The following is a 19,041-nucleotide window of genomic DNA, read 5'->3' as shown; positions in this document are numbered from 1 at the left end:
CTAGGCGTTGTGGACGGCTCATGTAGCAGGCGATTGCGGCATGTATGTTTTGTCTGTATGTACGGAATAGCATGTGTATGTGAACTGCGAGAGTCTGAAGATGTATGGCTGTGAGGCCACAGCATTCTGTTTGTCCGTGTGTGTAGCGTGAGCCGTATGCGGCCACTGAAGGAGCAACAGCCAAACAAACCAGCTGCTGTGCTCATTCCCAGAGACTCACTAACATGGAAAGGGAAAAGAGAGGACCACAGAGGCAGCTGCAGCTGTAACCCGGAGATTTGGAGCAAATGGGAGCGCGGGTCTGGCGATGCCTCTGTGCGGGCGGCTGTTTTACCAGCTTTGCCCTAGCTGGGGGATCGTTTTTGATGCCTGATTGCGCATGTCGGTACGAGTAGGTGGTCCGGATGCATGTGCGTGCGCACGTACATGATGTATGTGTATGTAGGCGGGCACGTATGTATGTGTTGTTCAGCTGTCGCCATGAGATTGGATGGAAGACGAGACGAGCAGACTCTTGCGGTGGAGGCGGCCAGATATCGAGACCTAGTACGAGTGGGCTGGCGCAAGAAGTGCTGCCGAGCCCTGCCTTGTTGTAGTTTTCTTTCTCTCTCTCCTTGCTGTCGTTGGCCATTTGCTTACCAATGGCCATCGGGCTTTGGGTATCAATTCGTGAGTCATTTATCACAATCAAGTTCGGCGTGCTCACAATCGACGTTGCTGGCAGACACTCTGCTAGTCCCGGGTAAGGGAGGTTCTCAATGGAGGTGTCACGACCGGTGCAGCTGTAAGGGACAAGGGCAGCTTTGTTAGCATTGGCTCTTGGCGGGTAGAGTTCTGTACGAGCATGCAAGATGCATGTATGGTTGTTTGTATGTGCGGTACGAGCATGTAAGTGTGTATGCGGGTATGCGTATATGCACCCAAGCAGGTCGGTGGATGTGCCTCTGTCATGTACACGAGATGTGACCGTCTGTCTGCTTGCCACCAAAGGTACAGTGGGAACGTCCCGCAGTTGAAGTCTGTACGAGTACACGGCAGAGGTACTTTGATATTCTGGCGCCCGGGTCGCATCAGCAGCCAGTCTCCCAATGCCTATCGATTTTCAAGGCGATGGATCTTTTAGTCTCAAGGCCACCAGGATCGGCCCGAGGGGTGTATCAGCAGCGGCCGTTGGCGTCGTGTCAATGGAGGAGCCAAAACAGAGACCCGGGGCTAGCTAAAGCCATGGCTTTGTCTTCCAGAAGCGTACATGAGAGCTGCCATTCGCCTGAACTAGAGCGGATGCGTCTGAAATAAGTGTGCGCGTGCGAATTGGCTGGAGGCGTGGGCGTTTCATCCATTTCGCCAAAAACCCGAGGTTGTGGCCGGCTCTGGGAGGGCATTGGCCGGCAACAGAGCAGATGATCAGTTCTTGCAGATGGAGAATGGCTCGCCGATTCGTGGATGCACCTCGCAGACTAGTTGCTTGTAATTATGGCGAATGGGAGAGGTGGGATGGACTGGAAACAGGGAGGGCGAAAAAAATGAGGGGGCTGGAATTTTATTGGGAATCCTGTGGTTTTATCTTGCTCGATTTGTGTTATTCCGTGGTAGGCAAAGCTCGCACAGGTCTGTTATTTGGGTAATGATTTTGGTGTATTTATTTTATTTTATCTTATTTATTTTATTTGATCTTATTTATTTTATTTGAAATGTTTCTGGCGTCGGGGAAGCAGTGATTGGACTCCCCATCGCACTTTCTTCTAATCGAGAGCCGTCAGTGGTAAGGGCGAGGCAGGTAGTAGTCAGCTACCTACAAACTCAATCTCGTGATGGCATCATTCATCCGCTCCCTTGGGAAGCATTGGCTGTGTCAGTGACAAGGAATTGAGGCACACACACGCGGCCACTAGAGTACCTACAAGGTAGTCAGAATATCGTTGACTACCTACGCATGACGTTTGTGCGAGCTTAGTATACATTCATTACCATGTAAGTAGTGGCAGTAGTAGGTAGATACGAAGTAGATGGTAGCACTGCGGCCGCCAGACGACCACACGGTACCTCCAAGTCCATGACCACCACCTTTTCCCTTCCCTCCATCTGCCATCCAGACTCTCTCCCAAGGAGGCTTAGGTCACAAGCAATACAACGCCAAGTCCCGGACTAAGACAGAACCAACCGTCTGCCTCGCTGGCGGTGTGATGTCAACCCAATGCCTCCCCTCAATCCAAGATGAGCCTTGCCTGTCCACGGCCAGCTTTGCATCACGTCGCTTCCATGTCTATCTCACGGCTCCACCCCGTTGTGTTTGTATTCATCCTCGTCCCGGATACACTATCCTGGAGTGGTAATAGCAGGTGGTAAGATGTGCCGTCTTTCAAGGCACACGGCCGTCCATGCCGCTGGAGATGGGCAGGTCGATTTCCCTAGAGAGCAAGCAGACTGTCGAGGTATGCATTGTGCTTCGGGTAAGGGCGTCATTGACTTTTAGCCCTCGCCCAGGCACAAGGGCATGCATGGGCTGCAGCACACCACAGTCATAGATAGGTAGTAAACACAGGCACACAGTCACGGTCACAGCAAAAGTGAAAACAAGGCATTGTGAATGTAAGCTGGATCTCTGTCCAAGTTTCACATTGAAGAAGAGCTATCTGAAATGAAATATGTCGTCAAAACCCAAGAGGCCATCTGTGTGGCTCGTTCCAAATAAAAAAGCTATGTCCAAAATGCCGCCCAAGTACAAAGGAAAGCCACCCAGGGATCGTATTTTTCGTCGCTGAGGTGGGTTCTCAAGAGAGTGTCGGGTAGAAGAGCCCGTTCCAGGTGCTCAATCTCATCATCGTCAATTTGTTTCCAATCTGTCATCATTCTGTATCGACATGCCTCGTAGATATCATTCTTTCGGTGCCAGGTATCATCCCGCACGCAGATTCCCAATATCCGAAAAGCTATGCCTTTCAAAAGTACAAGCATGTACTGGACTGGGGCCTGTAGCATGCCTGTTGTGCTGCTGCTTCTGCTTGTGTCCTATGCCTTTCGACCCACCAGCTGTCGAAAGGATCCAGCAAAAAGAAAAGGGAAAAAAAAGCCAAAGGGGATGGAAAAAGAAAAGCTGAAAGCCATCCAAATATAACACAAGGAAAAGAAAAAATAGCACAAGGAAATCAAAATCAAATCAAAATCAATCGCCAAAAAAATCAACGCTTGCTCGCTCGCTAGATCCGCAAAGAAATCGTAAGAGACTCCAAAGTAGATGGTTTTCATGAGAAAGCGGTTTGTTCAAATTCAAGAAGATGGGGGGTGAATGCGTGAGCAAAAAATCTCAAATAATGTGCATGTGGGGAGTCGCCCCGAAGCGACTCAAAATAGAGGCCAGCCTATCCAATCGTTGGAAAGGTCTGTACGAAGAGAAGAGTAAGAAGAAGTAGCATAAATTTGTCGGAGAAATGAAATTGAACCAAGACAGAATAGAGGGTGGAGAGGTTGATCGTTGCATTACTGTAGCCATTTTTTGATTCGTCATCGTGAGATTTCGTGTTTTTTTTTGTCTTTCGCGCCGGGTCTTTTTAATTCTTTCATGATCTCGCTTCGTTGCATTGCTGCGAATTCTGAGCGCCGTTGCACTCTACAACCATTCTGGCAAAGTTTCGGACCACATCGTTGGGGATCTGGTCCCAGAGGAGAGTGCGAGTGTACACCTCGGCGGCACCGGACTGCTTGGCGGCGTCCCGCATCTCAGCAAGAGACTGAGCCAGGTTCTTGCGAGCCTTGGTGGGCATTCTACCGGCGGCATCGCGGAGGAAGTCGTGGTCGCTGACTCCGTTGTACTGGGCGGCAGAGAGGGAGAAGATCTGCTCGTTGGTCTGCTGTTGCGAGGGCTGGATGAGGCTATCACCGAGCTCTACAAGCATGGACGGCGCAACGACGCCATCAGCAGCCATGCCGGCCATAACACTAGCGCTAACGGGCTGTCCCCAAGAGACGCCGGAAGGCTGAGGAGCGATGGCGTGCGTGCCAGTCGAGGGGTCGACGCCGGCGTCCTTGAGGACGTTGTCGAGAAGAGTCGCCGATGCAACTCGGACATCCTCCGACACGCGGGGGATGGAGGGCATCGAGCGGCTAGACATGACAAAGGCGCCAACAAGGAAAAGCATGAACAACAAACCACCCTGGGAGGAGCTCTTCTCGGAGCCGGAGGTGAAGGGGTTGGTGTCCTTCTTGACAGGGGCAACAGTCATGGGCGGCTTGACCTCATCGAAGTCGTTGAGGAAGCCATTATCCCAAGCACCGGCCAAATCCATGGCATCGTCCATGTCGTCGTAGGCACCGGAGAAGCCGTTGGCGGCAGCGTTGGGGGGAATGCTGCTCTCCAGGCGCTGGACATGGTCGGTCAGGACACCCACCTTTTTCCTCAGCTCACCAGTCTCGATAGTGTGAGTGCGGATCATCTCGTCCTTCTCAAGGGTGAGGGTCTCGATGTAATCGACGCACTGCTGCTTCTCGAGCATGAGCTGCTCCACCTTGGTCTTGAGGCTAGCCAGCTCCTCTTCCATGTCAGTGATGACGACGGTGAATTGCTTCTTCTCATCTTCCAAGCGCTCAGTGTGCTGCTTCTTGCGCTGCCGAGAGTCGAGACTATTGAAACAGTTAGCCTTCTATGCGCAGTGCCAAGATGATTGTAAATAGTGTACTTACGCTGCCTGTCGGTTTCGCAGCAGTCGCTTCTGTTGCTTGAGTTCCTTAATCTCCTGCTCATCCGTCGACTGGGAAATCAACTGGTCGATGTTGCTCAAGTTCCGCTCAGCGGGGATCTCAAAGCGAGCATTCTTCTTGCGAATGCCATCGCCGCGTCGCAGATCATTGTGCGATCGGATGGAGGGGCTGCTAGGTCGCATCTTCTTGGCGTCTTGCATGGCCTGGCTGTCCGCCAGACCAGCGAACATGTTGCCTGAGGTGGGGAAAGGAGTGGGAGCGTGGATGGGCTGCTGGAAGATGGAAGTGTTGGCATCAAAATCCGTCGCCATACCACTGAAGCGCTGGAAAGGCGTGGCTGCTCCGGAGCCTCCGTTCATGGCCCAGGGATTGCCCGAAGAGATGAAAGGGTTGGCAGAGGGCTGGTCGAAGCGCATGTAGGGGTTTGTGCTATGCGGCTCGAAGAAGGGGTTGTTGGAAGGCAGCGACTGCATGTCGACCGAGTGCCAATCTTCCGTCTTGGGAGAGAAGAGAGGCCCTCCGATGCCGAAAGACTCTCGCCTGTTGTCCATGGGAGGAGAGAGTTCCAAGCCTGAGTCAATGCCGCTGTGATCAAGAAGGCTGTCATCTAGGCCGTTGGTCTCCTCTGCCTTGAAGAACTTTTGCTCATGGCTCGCGTCCATAGCCATGGATGCTGAAGAGTAATAGTTGTCCATTCTGAGAAGATGTGACTGTGTGAGGGGGGGCCGTCAAGGGCGACGGAGTGAGGTTGAGAGGATGCAAAGGTCGACGTCAAAGAACCGAAAGAGAAAACAACAACCAGTAGAAGAAGAAAGAATAAAGAAGAGGAAAAACTGAGAAGGATGAAAACGAGTACAGTAGTCGTGATGTGCTGATACTGTTGATGTTCTTCCGAGGACGAGATGTTAGCGAAGGGTGGCTTTTTATTTGTTGGAGCCGAGCAATGATAATGTGAAGCGGGGTTGAGAAAGAAGAAAAAAAAATCACAAGCAACGTGCGTAGGCAGTAATTCGTGACAGCGTTAAAGGGTGATGCTGGAGGGGGAAGGGTCGTGAAACGCAGAGCAGATGCAAGTCATGAAAGTCGTCAAGCAGCGTTGAAAGGTGATGGGCAGATGCAGAGTGTGGGCGGGAGGTCGAGTGATATAAGATGGAGGCTGCTAAAAGGGCCAGTTGGGTTTGGCTTTTGGTGGGTGGATGGGAAGAGGAGCAGGGCTAAGAAAAACAGACAGGCCGGTTCTCTTAGCGCTGGAGGGGTGGGGTGGTTTAAGTGCGGGAGACGGACGGGACAGTAAGTGGTACTAAGTGCTAAGTGTAGTGGGAAGTGGGAAAAAAAACATTGATGCGAGAGAGGAGGTGCGCAGGCGGGCGACTAAGATAAAAATAAACCGACGACGCGCGACGGGGGAGAAAGTGGAAGGGAAAAGGGAAAAGGGACGAGGTCGGACAGGATAAGATAGGATAGGATAGGATAGACATCGTCCTTGTTATGATTCCAGTATAAAGTTATATGGAAGCAGTAACGAGAGGATGATGAGGGCTATGATGACACAGCGCTGCACTGGGCAAACGCTCATCGAACACAAGCCCGGGAAGAGGGGGGCCGGAGCGAAAAAAACAAGGAAGAGAGGAGGGCTGACTCACGGATTGCACTCGTAGCACAGGCTGCTGCTACCACTGATTTCTTCTCTGCTGAGCAAACAAACAAGCAGACAGAGCAGAAACGAAAAGGCTGGCGTCGAATGGCGTTCAATGTTTGGATTAGTACAGAGCAAGACTGTTGTTCGAGGGAGGAGGGATTTCCTATATGTACTCAAAGGGCTACTTCGTACTGCAGTGGGGAGAGGAAGTCTTGGGGAGAGCCCTCATACCCAGCAACAGCTGCAGCGGCAGTACAGGTCTAGCCAAGCTTGATACTGGTCTACCGACATACTACTTACGTCGACCTCACAGCTGGATAACAGGATAACAGACACCCCGTGTCGATAACACACGATACCGGCGTTATCGCCTGAGGCCGAATCTTGTCGATCGATTTCTTGCCAACCGCCGGCGCATGGGGCTGAAAGAGTGCTTAGGCTCGACTCGTAATAGGCACACATCCTCCGAGGATTCCACGCTTTCGGGCTCCCATGTATGTACTCTGTAGGTAGTGCGTATGTAATGTACATGTACGTATCTAGCATCCATGTACGAATATGTACGAGTGGGTGGTGCTGCGCTTGTATTGTTTTTGACCCAGATACTTGAGATGCTACTCTGTCTGTCGTAGCGCTCGTCATCAGTTTGTCGGGCCTCAAACGGGTTTGTCTACTAGGTCGTATGGGCCTGGTGCTTGGGGACCCAGAGTGGCAGGGATGCCTGTCAGTGAGATTGCCTCTGCCTCTGTTGATTTTTATTTTTTTTGCCTTGATTTTTTGTTTTTTATTTTCTTGCTTGATTTTTTTTATTTTTTTCCAAAATTTTCACCTCCGTGCTGGTACCCCATCCTGGGACGACCAGCGCCCGTACGATTAGGACGATTAGTAAGTAGGCCATTATCAATAAGTGCGTGCGTACGGACACTCGGAGCAAGCCCCTATACCCTTTGAGCTTGGCCCAATGGATCTCTGGCTAGGGTTATGGTGGGCATACAGACCTGTATGCCTACTGACTGTACACGAGAGTCCTGTCTGCCGATGTGATGCAAGTCCAAGTCATTGTCGCTATGTTTGGGACTCCTCCATCTCTGTGCTTTGTCACCCTTGTGTCGCGCTCGCTCTCGCACGAAGTACTCACCAAGCCGGGTTAATCCCTGGCCCCGGCTCCCCCAAACTCCATCCCCTCCCTATCTCATGTGGCACTCGGGATGGGACTAGCAGTAGTCCTCGTAGTAGCAGAACATCTTGTCCTGTACTCTGTTCGACTGCTACGTCTGCTAGTACCAGAAAGCAAGTCGGCCTCGGCATGGTCATCATCGACAGAGGCCATCCACACCTGATCGGCCTGGGGGAAACTGTCTCTTGTGACTCGAAATAGCTTCCATCTGCCATAGGTAGCGCCTGTTATGGGAGACCGCCGTCGTTGCCGCTCTCTTCCCGGCGTGGATCATCCTGACCAGATGGCCGATGGGCATGAGACTGTCGTCATGGCCAGTCGCTCAGTTCAGCAACATTCAACCCACGACGCCATCGTCAAGCCATCAGCCGCCCAGGGAGAGAGAGAGGGACAGAGACAGAGAGGCAAACTACCTCCGACTCGACTCGCCTGAAGCAGGGCGGGTACTGAAAACGAATGAGCGTCCGACATGGCGCGTGGCTGAATCTGTCAAGGCCGGTACCTCTAAGCGGGTCATGACGGGATGCCATCCGCGACGCCGGGAGGCAGAATTCCAAGATGGGGAGAGCCAGATGCTCAATGACAGGACGAGAATAGGTTGGGCACGAAACTCAATGCTGCTGCCCAACCCAAACCCTCCAAGGAAGAAGGGAGCGATGGACGGCGCTGCTGCTCCCGCACAACCCGGTGCGCCATACCCGCTACTAGTAACTTGTGACCACTGAGGGCTCGGGACGGGCCAGTCGTAGTGTGCATTGAGAGAGCCTTGCTAATGAGAGCGCTTGCTTCTTTGGCGTGCTGCTTGTACGAAGTGGTGGCCTGCGAATGACTGGACTGGGCGAGGGAGAGCGTCGATGGGGAAGATGGCCTTCCAAAGTGGTCTGTCACATCACGGCCCCGATCCTATTTGCCCGCCTTGGTCGTGATGTGCCCTCGCGCTGTGTCTGGTCAGTCAAACCCCCCCAGTTCTCCGCGGTTCTCCCAGACCACCCCCTCCTCTGGCTCTATCGGTCCATGCTATCGTATCGTATCGGCATCCGCCAGGGAGCCGTCACAGGATGTGTCAATCGATAGGCAGATACCGGGCTGTTTGGGTGTCATGGTGCCCATCAGGCGAACAAGATGTTTGGTTTGGCCTGGACCACTCATGCCTGAATGTGGTTGGATCTCCCGCAACTGCGACAGAGCCCACCTGAGAAGCAAAGGTGGGCTGACAATGTACCTCCCAGCCCAATTTCGCTGACGAGGTACGACCGCATGGGCGGGGCGCTTCGTACTGTGGACCAGTCATGGGCTGCCAGGACTGCCAGTGCCGCAGCAGCACCTGACCTGTGATTACGTGAGGTACTTGGCTGTGCACGCTGCGGTGCGGCGGCCGCAAGTACCGCAGCTGGTGCCACTCGCATGACTAACCCTTAGCACGAGCAGTTGCAGTACGGTACAGTAGCAGCTAAAGCACAAGTAGGGAGAGCATCATGTATGCCTTCTGGGCAGCCAATTTAGAACACACGATAGTGTCATCCGCTTTGCCGTTTTGGCGTTGCCTCGCATCCTGCAACACGTATCAGGCAAGTGAAGCCACCAATGCATGACGATGCTCTCACCAACCAGACGGGGACAACACTGACTGACACCATATTAGATAATCACTTATCGATTGTGCCCCATCTTCTGCAGTCTCTAGTGTCTAGTCTCCAGTCTCCAGCGTCTCCAGTCTCCTGTCTGCCGTCTCCATCTCCGGGACACTCGCACACTCGTCTGTCTGTCCTGCTCATCATCATGCGCCATGCTGCCTCTGCAGTGGACCGCCGTGGCTGGTGCATGCCTCCAACACGGGCCTTGGTCTGTCTCTGCTGCGATGCCTTGCTCCAACCAAAGGCTCCAGCAAGCTCCACTGTGACTGGCCGCATATGAGGCCGGCCTCCGCCAACTTGCTTGCACCATCTCCGCTGCTGCTTTGTCGGTGTGTTTGTTGCTGCCCATCACGGTGCTCTGTTTGGCTGCTCCTGACGCGTTGCGCGTCCGTCCTGTTTCATTTCGGGCATCGACACTACTTTCTCACCCCTTAGGCCCGTCGACCTGATGCATCGCCGCCCTCCACGACGAATGACCGGTCCTCGCAGGCCGCTGCCTTGCTCTCGCGGGACGAGGAGGCCATATCCGTTTGGACGCTGCCTCGGAGAGCCTGCTGTGATCTGTGAAAACCCGTCCAAAACGGCCAATTGGCAAGACCCAAAGTGCTTGCGTCCTCGGGCCAATCAATCGAGCCTGCTTCACCGGATTTGAAGCTGAGAATGCCCTGCCTTTCTCTGTGCGACTTTGCACAGCAGCCAGCAGCCAGCAGCTTGGCCCCGTTCGAGCCGCTCATCATTCAACCGCGGCGATGCGGCTTGCTGGGTCTAGCCTCAATCAGGACTGAAGGCGAACCTGAGGTTTGGCCCAGCCAGCCTGCCATCCGGCCCAATCTTGCTCAGCGGCTGTCTAGAGAAAAGTCTCCTGGTGGTGCCAGACGAGAGTCTGCACTTCTTGATGTCTCAGTTCAGGGTCGTGGCATGATTAAGTGCCACCTGGGCCGGCTCTGACGACACAGCGAGGCCCGGCTTAATTATGCAGTCTCATTAACCCCAAACTCTGCAGTTATGTTCAACTACGTATCTGCCTTGCCCAGTGGCCACACCATGAGGATCTACAAAGTCGGATTCACGGAGTACCTCCCTCATCGAGGGCCTGACTGCTGCGCCTCTTGTGGATACGTACTCGTACCTACGAGTGGTTTTTTCGACACCAGTACCGGCCTGAGGAGAAGCCCCGAATGCAAACAGGAAAAGGTTACGAGAATTCAGGCTTGGCCTTTGTACCCAACCATACAGCTCAGCTGTCAAGATGTACGATGTCGAACGCCTAGAAGCTTTCTTCTCGCCCACAGCCCTCGTTATCTCATGATAACAGCTTGACTCGTGAGAGGGCTGGCCAGCACGTACTCACATGCGCCTATGCATCATCCTCGACTGCGGTTGGCTCGGCTGGAGAATTTTTCTCTCACTCAGTCTTCTCTGGCCATTCACAGTCCCGAGGCAAGCACGGAGTCGTACCCACGCCCAACCCGTTTCCCACAACGGTGGCATCGACGGCAGCGCCCAACTAACGGCTGACAGTCCGCCGCCCGTTTACTTGTTCAATTGTCTCCCTCGATTTATTAATGACTTGTACACTCGTCGCCCTTGCATAAGAGGACTGGCCATTAGTGCCCGTGCTAGTAGTAGCTCGTATATGCGTAGCTTGATGGGCCTAACTATGATCATTGCAGCAGCACATCTGACACGCTCTCGTGGGCACAGAGTCGTCAATTTTAGTCTACGCACTGATACTGACTCGTCGACAGGGCAATTGATGAGCCATGTTTTTCTGCCTCCAGCCTGGTGGGAATTCAACGAGAATAACGAAAGAAAGAGCTGCTGAAACTAGTATTCCAAACACTGGGATAGCGTGTATGCCGTCAAAGAATAGACTCTGGGAATAGTGCGCTAAAGTCCCAGCTGAACTGGGATTATCATGCACGCTACGAATGTGCGGTCAGCATTGCAAGAATCCACCGAATATGGAGTACAGTACGAAACGGGTACATTTCTCTACCGTTAGCCTTCCGTTTGCAAGTACTGCTCCGTGTGGAAGAGTAGCAGTGTTTAGCACGAAAATACCAAGGGTTACCTGGATCGTCATCATACGTTGTTACATTCTTGTCTCGCAGAGTACACAAGCAGCTGTTCTAAGGGGCCGCGATGGCTGAATGTTAGTGCCTTGTTAGCCAGGAACGAAAACGAAACTCTATGCATGGATGGGCGATGTTCAACGCGTGGTTTAAAGGTCAACAAAAGCATCGACAGCCGATGAAGTCATGCTTTTATTTGTAATTGGCTTTTGATCGCATGCTCGATCAGATGTATCGGTCTATGCTCCACCTCGGGCGGCGATTAGAACGATTCAAGTATGCAGAACGCAATGCGAACGCTGTTACCCAAAACACCAAACTCTTTTGCTAGAGATGATACGCATAGCAGTACTTATGTCTACCGAAACAAAGATTCAAGTCAAGCTAAAATATGAACAGCCAGGGGCAGAGAGTAAGCGGGAAGTCTCTTCCTCACATGGCCGGTCAATACCGTGCCGACGCAGAAGCACGAATTTCGTACTCCTTGTCCGTATCACGGGAGAGAAGCGGAACCCTAGGCAGATGAGTCACCGAACCGCCGTTCGCCGGAGAGCCCCATATCCTTGCGTACGGCATCGCGACCCGGACGGAGCTTCTGCTCTTATGGGGACCGAAGGTTTCGCGCTACCCTAGAGACACAAAGAAAAGAACAGAAAAGCTCGCATAGTGATGAGAGATGCTGAAGCTTCGAGCTTGGAAACCCCGGTGCAGCACTTGAACCATTCCATCACCGCCTTGCTAGTGAGCTTGCGTGGATAAACTATTCTGAAACATTCTTGCACAAGGATGATAAGCGTGTGAGCTAAATCGACGGCGGTGAATCGACTTGACGGATCTTGATGGAGACTGAATGATCGCGTCGTCCAATCACGGACTCTGCATATATTAAATCACGACACGGAAGATTTACAGAAGCTTCTTTCTTCAACTAAAGTGAATGGAGTTTCTTAACGGATGTTACGCGTGTCATGGATAGCTGCTGCAAGTGTCAAGCAAACGGGGGCTTTTTCATGCCAATATCTCCTGAGGAAGAAGTCGGTGTAGTCAAAAGCCGAGAAGCAAAAGAAGCCGGCAGGCAGCACACTTCCGGTGGCACACACGCACATGGGCAGATGCGACAAAACGCCATTTTCCGTCATATGGAATGACATCCCAAGGTTTCACCCGTGATCTTTGGTCAATGGGTTTTGCAAGTCATCCTTCCTTATACGGCGGCAAAGACAAGCGCCTGTTTGTTCGATATGGAGAAGATTCTCCGCAGCACGGATCACTTCTTGACTCTGAATGGCGCACCAACGATGTGAGCACGGCCTGCGAGCACTCTCTGGGCAAACTTGGCATTCCTGAGGCTCAAACCCTTGCCCTCTCTCTCACAGGCAGCTGCATGCTTCTGCTGCAAGCATGCCACGGGAAGCTGGGGTTGGATCGTGACCAGGCTGGTCTGTGGACGCCCGGTCGTCTCGCCTACGGCTTTGTCTGATGTGATAGGGTTGACATGGGGGACCTGTTGCATCTCCAGACCGGCATCCGTCACCTATCGCCGTCCTCTTCTCCCTTCAACCCTTCACCTAGACGCTCCGCAGAGACACCCGCACGCATACGAATTGCATATGTACGCTGTAGGTTAGCATGTGCTCCGTACGGGCGCATGGCATGGCGCGTAGGAGCATCGACCGACTGCTTTCTTTGTCCTTGGTGCTCCGTAGGCGCTACTGCTACTGATCTTGGTATCGCCGGTACGACGTCCGTTCCCACTTTTGCCGGAGACGATTTCCTTTCAGTTTTTTTTATTCCCTAATTTCTTATTTTTATTTTCTTTGTCTTGCTGAGTTCCCGGCATCTCCCGCGAGTAGAAGAAGCTTAGAGCCGATTACACTGGCGGTGAAGAGCTTCCCAAGCCTCTTTTAGTCCGGGGGTTAGTTCCCGAGTGGGCGTGAGCTTAGAGGAAAACTTGGATGAGGATCGCGCACCGATTCATTGCCCTGCGCGTCAGGGAAGAGAAAAAAAATAAAATAAAAATAAAAGTAAAAAATCAAGGACCTTTCTTCGGATCCTCAGCACAGGGATATTTTTTAGTGTATTTTATTTTATTTTATTTTATTGTGAGGCGAAGGAAAGTGCCTCATCGGCTATGCGAATGAGGGGGGCTAAAACGCCCTCGCCTGGACAATTAGTAAGTTAGACTGCCCGCAACGACGCGCAGTTGGAGAGCGACGAAGGGCAATATCGTCTATTTATGGCGATGAAGGTGATCACGCCGCCCACCTGAAACTGATCATGGTCATGTACGGCGAAGGGGGTTAGTGGCGATGTCGATGAGAGGCTGAGCTCGGAGCGTCTGTTGGTAAGGAAGTGGTGCAAAAGTGACGATGGGCTTACGATACATGTACGAGCAGCACTCGCCTACAGGAGGCTAGGATTACCAAGACTCCACTCGATGGCAACGGCGTCTGCAACTGGGCGAAGAGAGGATTGCGGACTACCCGAGCCCTTTGTTGCTGCTGCTCGGAGGTGGATATGCCCGTGGTCGATGCCCTCGGAAGGTTTGCTACGAGTACTACAGAGGCCAGGGTTTGATGCCCGCTTTGACAGGTATTTTGACTTTTTTTTACCCTGGGCGAACAAGAGACCTCCCTTGTTTGAAACAAGCAGCAAGAGAGTTTGCGGTTTCGGATTTGACCTGTGACAGGCTGGGTGTGCCATTGCTCGAGCCGGGAGCTCCAGGATAGCTCATGTACGTTTGTGAATAGCTCCATGTATGATGTGAAGAAACCTGGAGACAGTTAGTCGAGATGGGCCCTTTCTCAAATCGCCACTGGGGGGGAGGAGAGGAGCCCGGCATTGCAGGGCAGGGCCAAGCTGCAGGAAGAAACCCTGCTTTTTTCTATACGCACCTAAGCAGGTGGTAGTTGGATGATAATTGATAGATGCGTGCATGAAACGCAAGATTAGGTGCTTCCGAGGGCCTTGCTCGGGCCACAATTGCGTCGAGTCCGTTGGTCTGTGTACCGATTTACCCTTGGCTCCGGTGGGAAGATTTTCCCTTGTCTCTCTCTGTTTGACCGTTTGTGCTTGAAGAGTGGTATTTGGCTATTTTGCCACTTTTTGATCTTCTGGGTAAATTGGAGGGCGATTGGATATCGTGAGATGCAAGGTAGGGGGGTTTTGCATGGCTAGTCTATTCGATAGTGGATAGGGCTATCTGACGTCTGCACGAATGAGTGTGAGCCGTCAAGTTTCTGTGGGAGAGATGTGTGTTGTGTCCAAGGGGATTGGTTGAGTCTATACGTTTGTGTATGCGGCTGAAAAGACTTTTCCGAAGGAGTACATGAGAGATATATATCGCGTGTATATTAACCTCGATCGACAGCTAATGTAGATGGAGCTTTCTATATAGAAGGCGTGATGTTATTAAAAACGTATGTTTATTACAAGTCACAGAAGGTAGACTGTATGAACTAATATGGATGCTTTACGATTAGAGGTATATAGAAGGGGATTTTATACTATCTCAAAGTCATGGACGAGAGTTGATCAATGTTTTGAAGAATAAATGACGTAACTTACTGTCAATAAATGATTGAAAGCCCATAATTCTGTTAATTTCTGTCTTTAACAGTAAGGAATACCCTGAAGATGTAAGTTGTATAGTTCATGAATGTCAACACACTTCATACTCGCCTACAACACACTTCATCTTTGCCTATAATAACTTCTTACTTCTCGATGGTCTAATGTTAGTATTGAAGTTTTGATATGTTTTGTTTGCATTCATCTTACTGTTGATGTACATAACTCTGAGGTTATATCTGCTTGGAGATGATATTAATGCTCTTCTGAGTAACATCTTAATTCTTCATTATGAATGAATTTCCATTGACTCCTCATTCTCATGAATAAGCTTATGTTATAAGTGGCCAAAAGGGTCACCACAAGCAAATGGAGTAAACGAAGAATGAAGAAAAGACTGAGAGATTTCGCCGAAGTAAGTCCCTTTTCTTGTAACGAACGAAGATTGACCTGATGGCAGAAAATGAGGTCTGAGTATTAACGGGGTTAGGATCTCGGGAGAATGAAACAATAGATGAACAAAGGATCCCAATGTTAACCATGAGTGACATCGTTTAGAGGTTCTGATCTCACTTGAACATCCTGCCCTTCTTTCTCCTCACGAACAGTTTCATAAGGAGTATAGATAGGGTGTAGTTATGGCACCCTTGAACCAATACCTCTAAGGAAGCGGGAAACCGAGTAGAGGTATGATAGAAAGTGAGATAAAGAAAGAGCCATGAGTGCGAAGATATATCTATGCTGATATTCTTGAGTTGTGTTGAATCTGATTCATGGGTTGAGACATGTTGTGTAGCTCCTTCCTGCAGCAGAAAAGCATTGTGGGTGAATTACGGCCGAACAAGAACTGGTCGATATATGGAGTCGAGATTACATGCCATAAGTGCAGCTTCACTGACTCGATGTAGTCTTTTGACGTCACATGTGAGAGTGAACCTTCACTTCCATTGCTCTTGCGCTCGAAACAGCCATTTATTATTTTGTGATTACATGCACCCTAAAAGAACAAAATGCTTCTCATCTATCTGTCTTTTAATCATGGCACCTGTATCCCAGATGAAACATGAAACCCATCTCATACCAAACCCGCAAATCTCATCAAAAAACCCATTTACTGCGCGACGCCTGCAAGCTGAATCAATCGCTCACCAGCCCGAATGCTGGCATACTCGTAGACCTTGGACTCGGGGGGAAACGTTCCGTTTGCCGCCCAGAGGTCAATCAGTGGCTGCATAGGCTCTAGCTCCTGCTTCCCCAGCATGTCCAGCGCAGTGGCTGTTAGCAGGAAGTGTGAGAAACAGCTATTGAGCTGCTTCTCCAAGTTGAGGTGATAGTAGGGCTCTGAGAAGTGAGCCCAGTAAAGGTGGGCGTAGACTCTGAACATTTGGCGGAAGATCATCTGGCAGATGTCGATGAACTTGTCGGGGAAGCCAGATCGCTTGCCGACCCAGTCAGCCTCGCCTGGGTTGGTGAGCTGTGAGAGTGGCGTCGACGACATGGCGGGATTGTGAGAGTAGGAGACGCCGGCAGGGTCAGTTGGGAAGATGGCGGTGTCGTCGATCTTGCCGGTGATCCATCGCTGCATGAGTGTCATATACTCATGAGCTGGCAGCTCGACTGGCTCACGACGACTGTTGAGCCAAGTGAAGGAGTGGTTGCTAGTAGTTGGTGTTAGCATACTGAAATATGAGTTTGAGATGAAGAGGAAAGCCTTGTACTTACGCTCCTGCGGACATGCGAGGGCAAGTTGTTGGGTTGCAGATGGTATTTCCGTTCTCCTCCTTGGCATGGACTACCTGAACGAAATTCCAGAGGTTGCGATAGTGCTCGACAACTACACCGTATTGGTCAGCAATTAATGAGGAGTAAAAAGCTATCAATGTAGGATACTAACCTTGATGAGCAACCCACTCCCCCTGCTCAACCGTCTTTGGTCGAGCGCTCAGGGTCATAAAGTTCCCCTTGACAATGTGCTTTGCGCAATGTGAGTTGAGCCACAGCGGAAGCGGCCGCGGCAGGTGGTAGGAGTTGATGATATCATCGCCGCTGGGGGCACCCGAATCAGCCATTCTAGCGGGTTGGGCGGGAGAAGTTGGGGTAGGAAAAGAAGGAGTTCTCTGAGGTAAGTTGGCTGAAGGTATCTTGGGAGATGAGGCGACGTCGGAGGAGGGATGCAGGGGGGGCTGGGCACTTTGTGATGGGGATGGGCTTTTGGGCCCGCCTCGGAGACGAGCGTTGCTAAGATTGAAGCCTGGTTAGCGGAAAGGCATATATTATAGGTGATAGATGATAGATGCAAAGCAAAGCAAGTCAAGAGAGATGTGATGAGATTGATGGTGCAGTGAATAGCGGAGTAGAGATTTGAGTACTGTAAGGTAGAGACAACGTGGGCTTCGCTTAAAGCGTCTCTAGCGTTGTCGAATGAGGCTTAAGTTGAGACGAAATGCCGAAGCATGCAGGGACTGAGTGTGCCTTTTATAAATAGAAAACAAGAGGGAAAGGGGTAACGAAAGAGGAAATAGATAAATTAGGATCAGGGGTGGAGATTGTGATCTTGGTGTCTTTGGTCGTCTGCTAGGAGCATATATAATAGCTGCGGGATGCAACTAGGACGTGTCGACTCGACAACTCTCAAAGCTCAGTTATCGACAGCTGCTCTGTAACGGTACTTGAGATTGATGACACGTGGGAATAAATACTCATATTGAGTGTCCATTCCGATGAAACGAGACGAACAGGCAACGCCGATGCAGCAGCTCAGATGATGGGCTGTCGTTTGGATATCGATAATGCCTAAAAGTGGCACCTTGGGAGCTCCTCAGTCAAGGGTGCCCAGCCAGACTGTCTCAAGCCATTGAACGCCTCTGAGCAGTGCGAGACAGAAGCCCAAGAGCCGAGAGATTCGCCACGACGAGTATTTTCCAATGGGATTCCAGGGCGATTGAAATCCGATTGCAACGATGATGATATTCGGGATATCAAAAGTGAACAGCGGCTCGAGACACTTGCCCCTCACCGCTGGGAGACGCTGTTTCAGGACCCCCTCCCTCAATGAAGCCTAATCGGGTAGTTTTCTCAACAAGGACAAGGCAATGCAACAGCTGTGCTGCGTTACCGAGATCTCTCCCAAAAAAGACAACATCGGGGACAAAGGCAGACGACGAGAAAACAAACCGACAAACAAAGAAACAGCCGGAATTTGACGGCCTCACTTACATCCCAGAGAAGAGGTTGGACATTGTAAAAAGGCGGGGTGCGAAAGGGCGGGTGCAGCAAACAGATGGACTGCAGACGGGGCTCCAGCCTTGTCACGGGATCCTATGCAGGTAGAAAATAGGGGTGCAGAATGGCTGGTCCAGGGCTGAGTGGCATGTGCTCGCTACCGGGTTCGCCTTGTAGGTTCTATTCGGATTGCTTCTTGAAGGGATAGATGAAGGATGAGCTGTTAAAATGCTCCAAAGTACCAGCTGTTCGAACGGGATGTTGGTCCCAGCACGAGTTTTAGACTAACTAGCACGAGTTACTTACGACGACTTTTGCGAGGCCCGTTCCGTTGCAATAAGGAACTGACGGGCGCTATTACAAAGTACAAAGTACGGAGCCTTGCGGTATTGGCACGGGGGAGTTAGTGCCGTTTGGATCGAGTAATGAGGACAATCTCGCTTTTGCCTTGGCTAACCATGGCTAAGGTTAGGCGTGTGGAGGTTTCAGGTCAGCCATTAGCGGCGCGTTTTGGAACTTTTGATGCCTATGGCTGGTATATGTTTTAGTGGTCATTTTACCAAACTGATCATTAGAAGAAAGATAGGAATTGTTTGACGAAGCTGGTAAGATGGGTATAATCCAGCAATTGATGTTTTTTTTTTTTTTGAAGGTGGCAGTTGAAGAGAGATGCTTCTGAAACCCAACATCAACGTCACATGCAATCAATCAGCCTGCCAAAAACAAACCTAACGACTGGTCTTTGCACTGATTGATATTTTCTCTGGATAACCAGCTATGCGTTGTTTGCTATTTCATAGTAAAATGTCCATTGTCAAACACAAATGGCGCCATCTTTGAATCTCATTGATAAGCCTACCTTTTGCCTTCAAAGACCCAGCCTTGTGGATGGGTAGCGCCAAAACTGGTCCCGATATCCGGAAGAGAGGCTCAACTAAGTGTAAAATCTGACTAAGCAATCAAACCAACCAATCGTGTCTCGTGCTCCGATGCCCAAGTCGTAGGCGTGGCTGAAGACAATGCACCAGC

The 19,041-nt window shown here is 51.1% G+C and overlaps 5 protein-coding genes across 5 annotated transcripts; 2 read left to right on the top strand and 3 right to left on the bottom strand.

Annotated features, from left to right (window-relative positions):
* Positions 1–18: 18 nt before the first annotated feature.
* Positions 19–1,434, bottom strand: M431DRAFT_529341 (hypothetical protein; the record flags this gene model as incomplete). Its single annotated transcript, XM_024920761.1, has 3 exons — positions 1,250–1,434; positions 221–1,092; positions 19–165 (listed from the first exon to the last, which is right to left on the bottom strand). The coding sequence occupies exons 1-3, from the start codon at positions 1,380–1,382 to the stop codon at positions 19–21; spliced, it is 1,152 nt and encodes a 383-aa protein (XP_024776162.1). The 5' UTR covers positions 1,383–1,434.
* A 1,188-nt stretch (positions 1,435–2,622) lies between these two features.
* Positions 2,623–3,604, top strand: M431DRAFT_506237 (hypothetical protein). Its single transcript, XM_024918775.1, has one exon. The coding sequence runs from the start codon at positions 2,954–2,956 to the stop codon at positions 3,113–3,115; it is 162 nt and encodes a 53-aa protein (XP_024776161.1). The 5' UTR covers positions 2,623–2,953; the 3' UTR covers positions 3,116–3,604.
* M431DRAFT_379217 (hypothetical protein) lies at positions 3,269–5,838 on the bottom strand. Its single transcript, XM_024914693.1, has 2 exons — positions 4,678–5,838; positions 3,269–4,617 (listed from the first exon to the last, which is right to left on the bottom strand). The coding sequence occupies exons 1-2, from the start codon at positions 5,388–5,390 to the stop codon at positions 3,558–3,560; spliced, it is 1,773 nt and encodes a 590-aa protein (XP_024776160.1). The 5' UTR covers positions 5,391–5,838; the 3' UTR covers positions 3,269–3,557.
* A 6,271-nt stretch (positions 5,839–12,109) lies between these two features.
* M431DRAFT_379029 (hypothetical protein) lies at positions 12,110–12,938 on the top strand. The gene has a single exon (XM_024914692.1). It carries the CDS (start codon positions 12,365–12,367, stop codon positions 12,698–12,700), a length of 336 nt encoding a protein of 111 aa, XP_024776159.1. The 5' UTR covers positions 12,110–12,364; the 3' UTR covers positions 12,701–12,938.
* A 2,963-nt stretch (positions 12,939–15,901) lies between these two features.
* M431DRAFT_480163 (hypothetical protein) lies at positions 15,902–16,859 on the bottom strand (the record flags this gene model as incomplete). Its single annotated transcript, XM_024915840.1, has 3 exons — positions 15,902–16,448; positions 16,513–16,624; positions 16,685–16,859. 3 exons carry the CDS (start codon positions 16,857–16,859, stop codon positions 15,902–15,904), a joined length of 834 nt encoding a protein of 277 aa, XP_024776158.1.
* Positions 16,860–19,041: the final 2,182 nt, after the last annotated feature.

Source organism: Trichoderma harzianum (genome assembly GCF_003025095.1).
Source record: "Trichoderma harzianum CBS 226.95 unplaced genomic scaffold M431scaffold_4, whole genome shotgun sequence".
Classification (NCBI taxonomy): domain Eukaryota; kingdom Fungi; phylum Ascomycota; class Sordariomycetes; order Hypocreales; family Hypocreaceae; genus Trichoderma; species Trichoderma harzianum.
The sequence above is the reverse complement of the archived record's forward strand: the minus strand, read 5'-3'. Positions and strand labels throughout refer to the sequence as shown.

What these genes read in the sequence shown, in the direction of transcription:
- M431DRAFT_506237 (XM_024918775.1), top strand. Translation starts at nt 2,954, where the DNA reads ATGTACTGGACTGGGGCCTGTAGCATGCCTGTTGTGCTGCTGCTTCTG.
- M431DRAFT_379217 (XM_024914693.1), bottom strand. Translation starts at nt 5,390, where the DNA reads ATGGACAACTATTACTCTTCAGCATCCATGGCTATGGACGCGAGCCAT. An exon ending in CTGCGAAACCGACAGGCAGC is followed by an intron (nt 4,618 to 4,677) that starts GTAAGTACACTA and finishes CTGTTTCAATAG; the next exon opens with TCTCGACTCTCGGCAGCGCA.
- M431DRAFT_379029 (XM_024914692.1), top strand. Translation starts at nt 12,365, where the DNA reads ATGACATCCCAAGGTTTCACCCGTGATCTTTGGTCAATGGGTTTTGCA.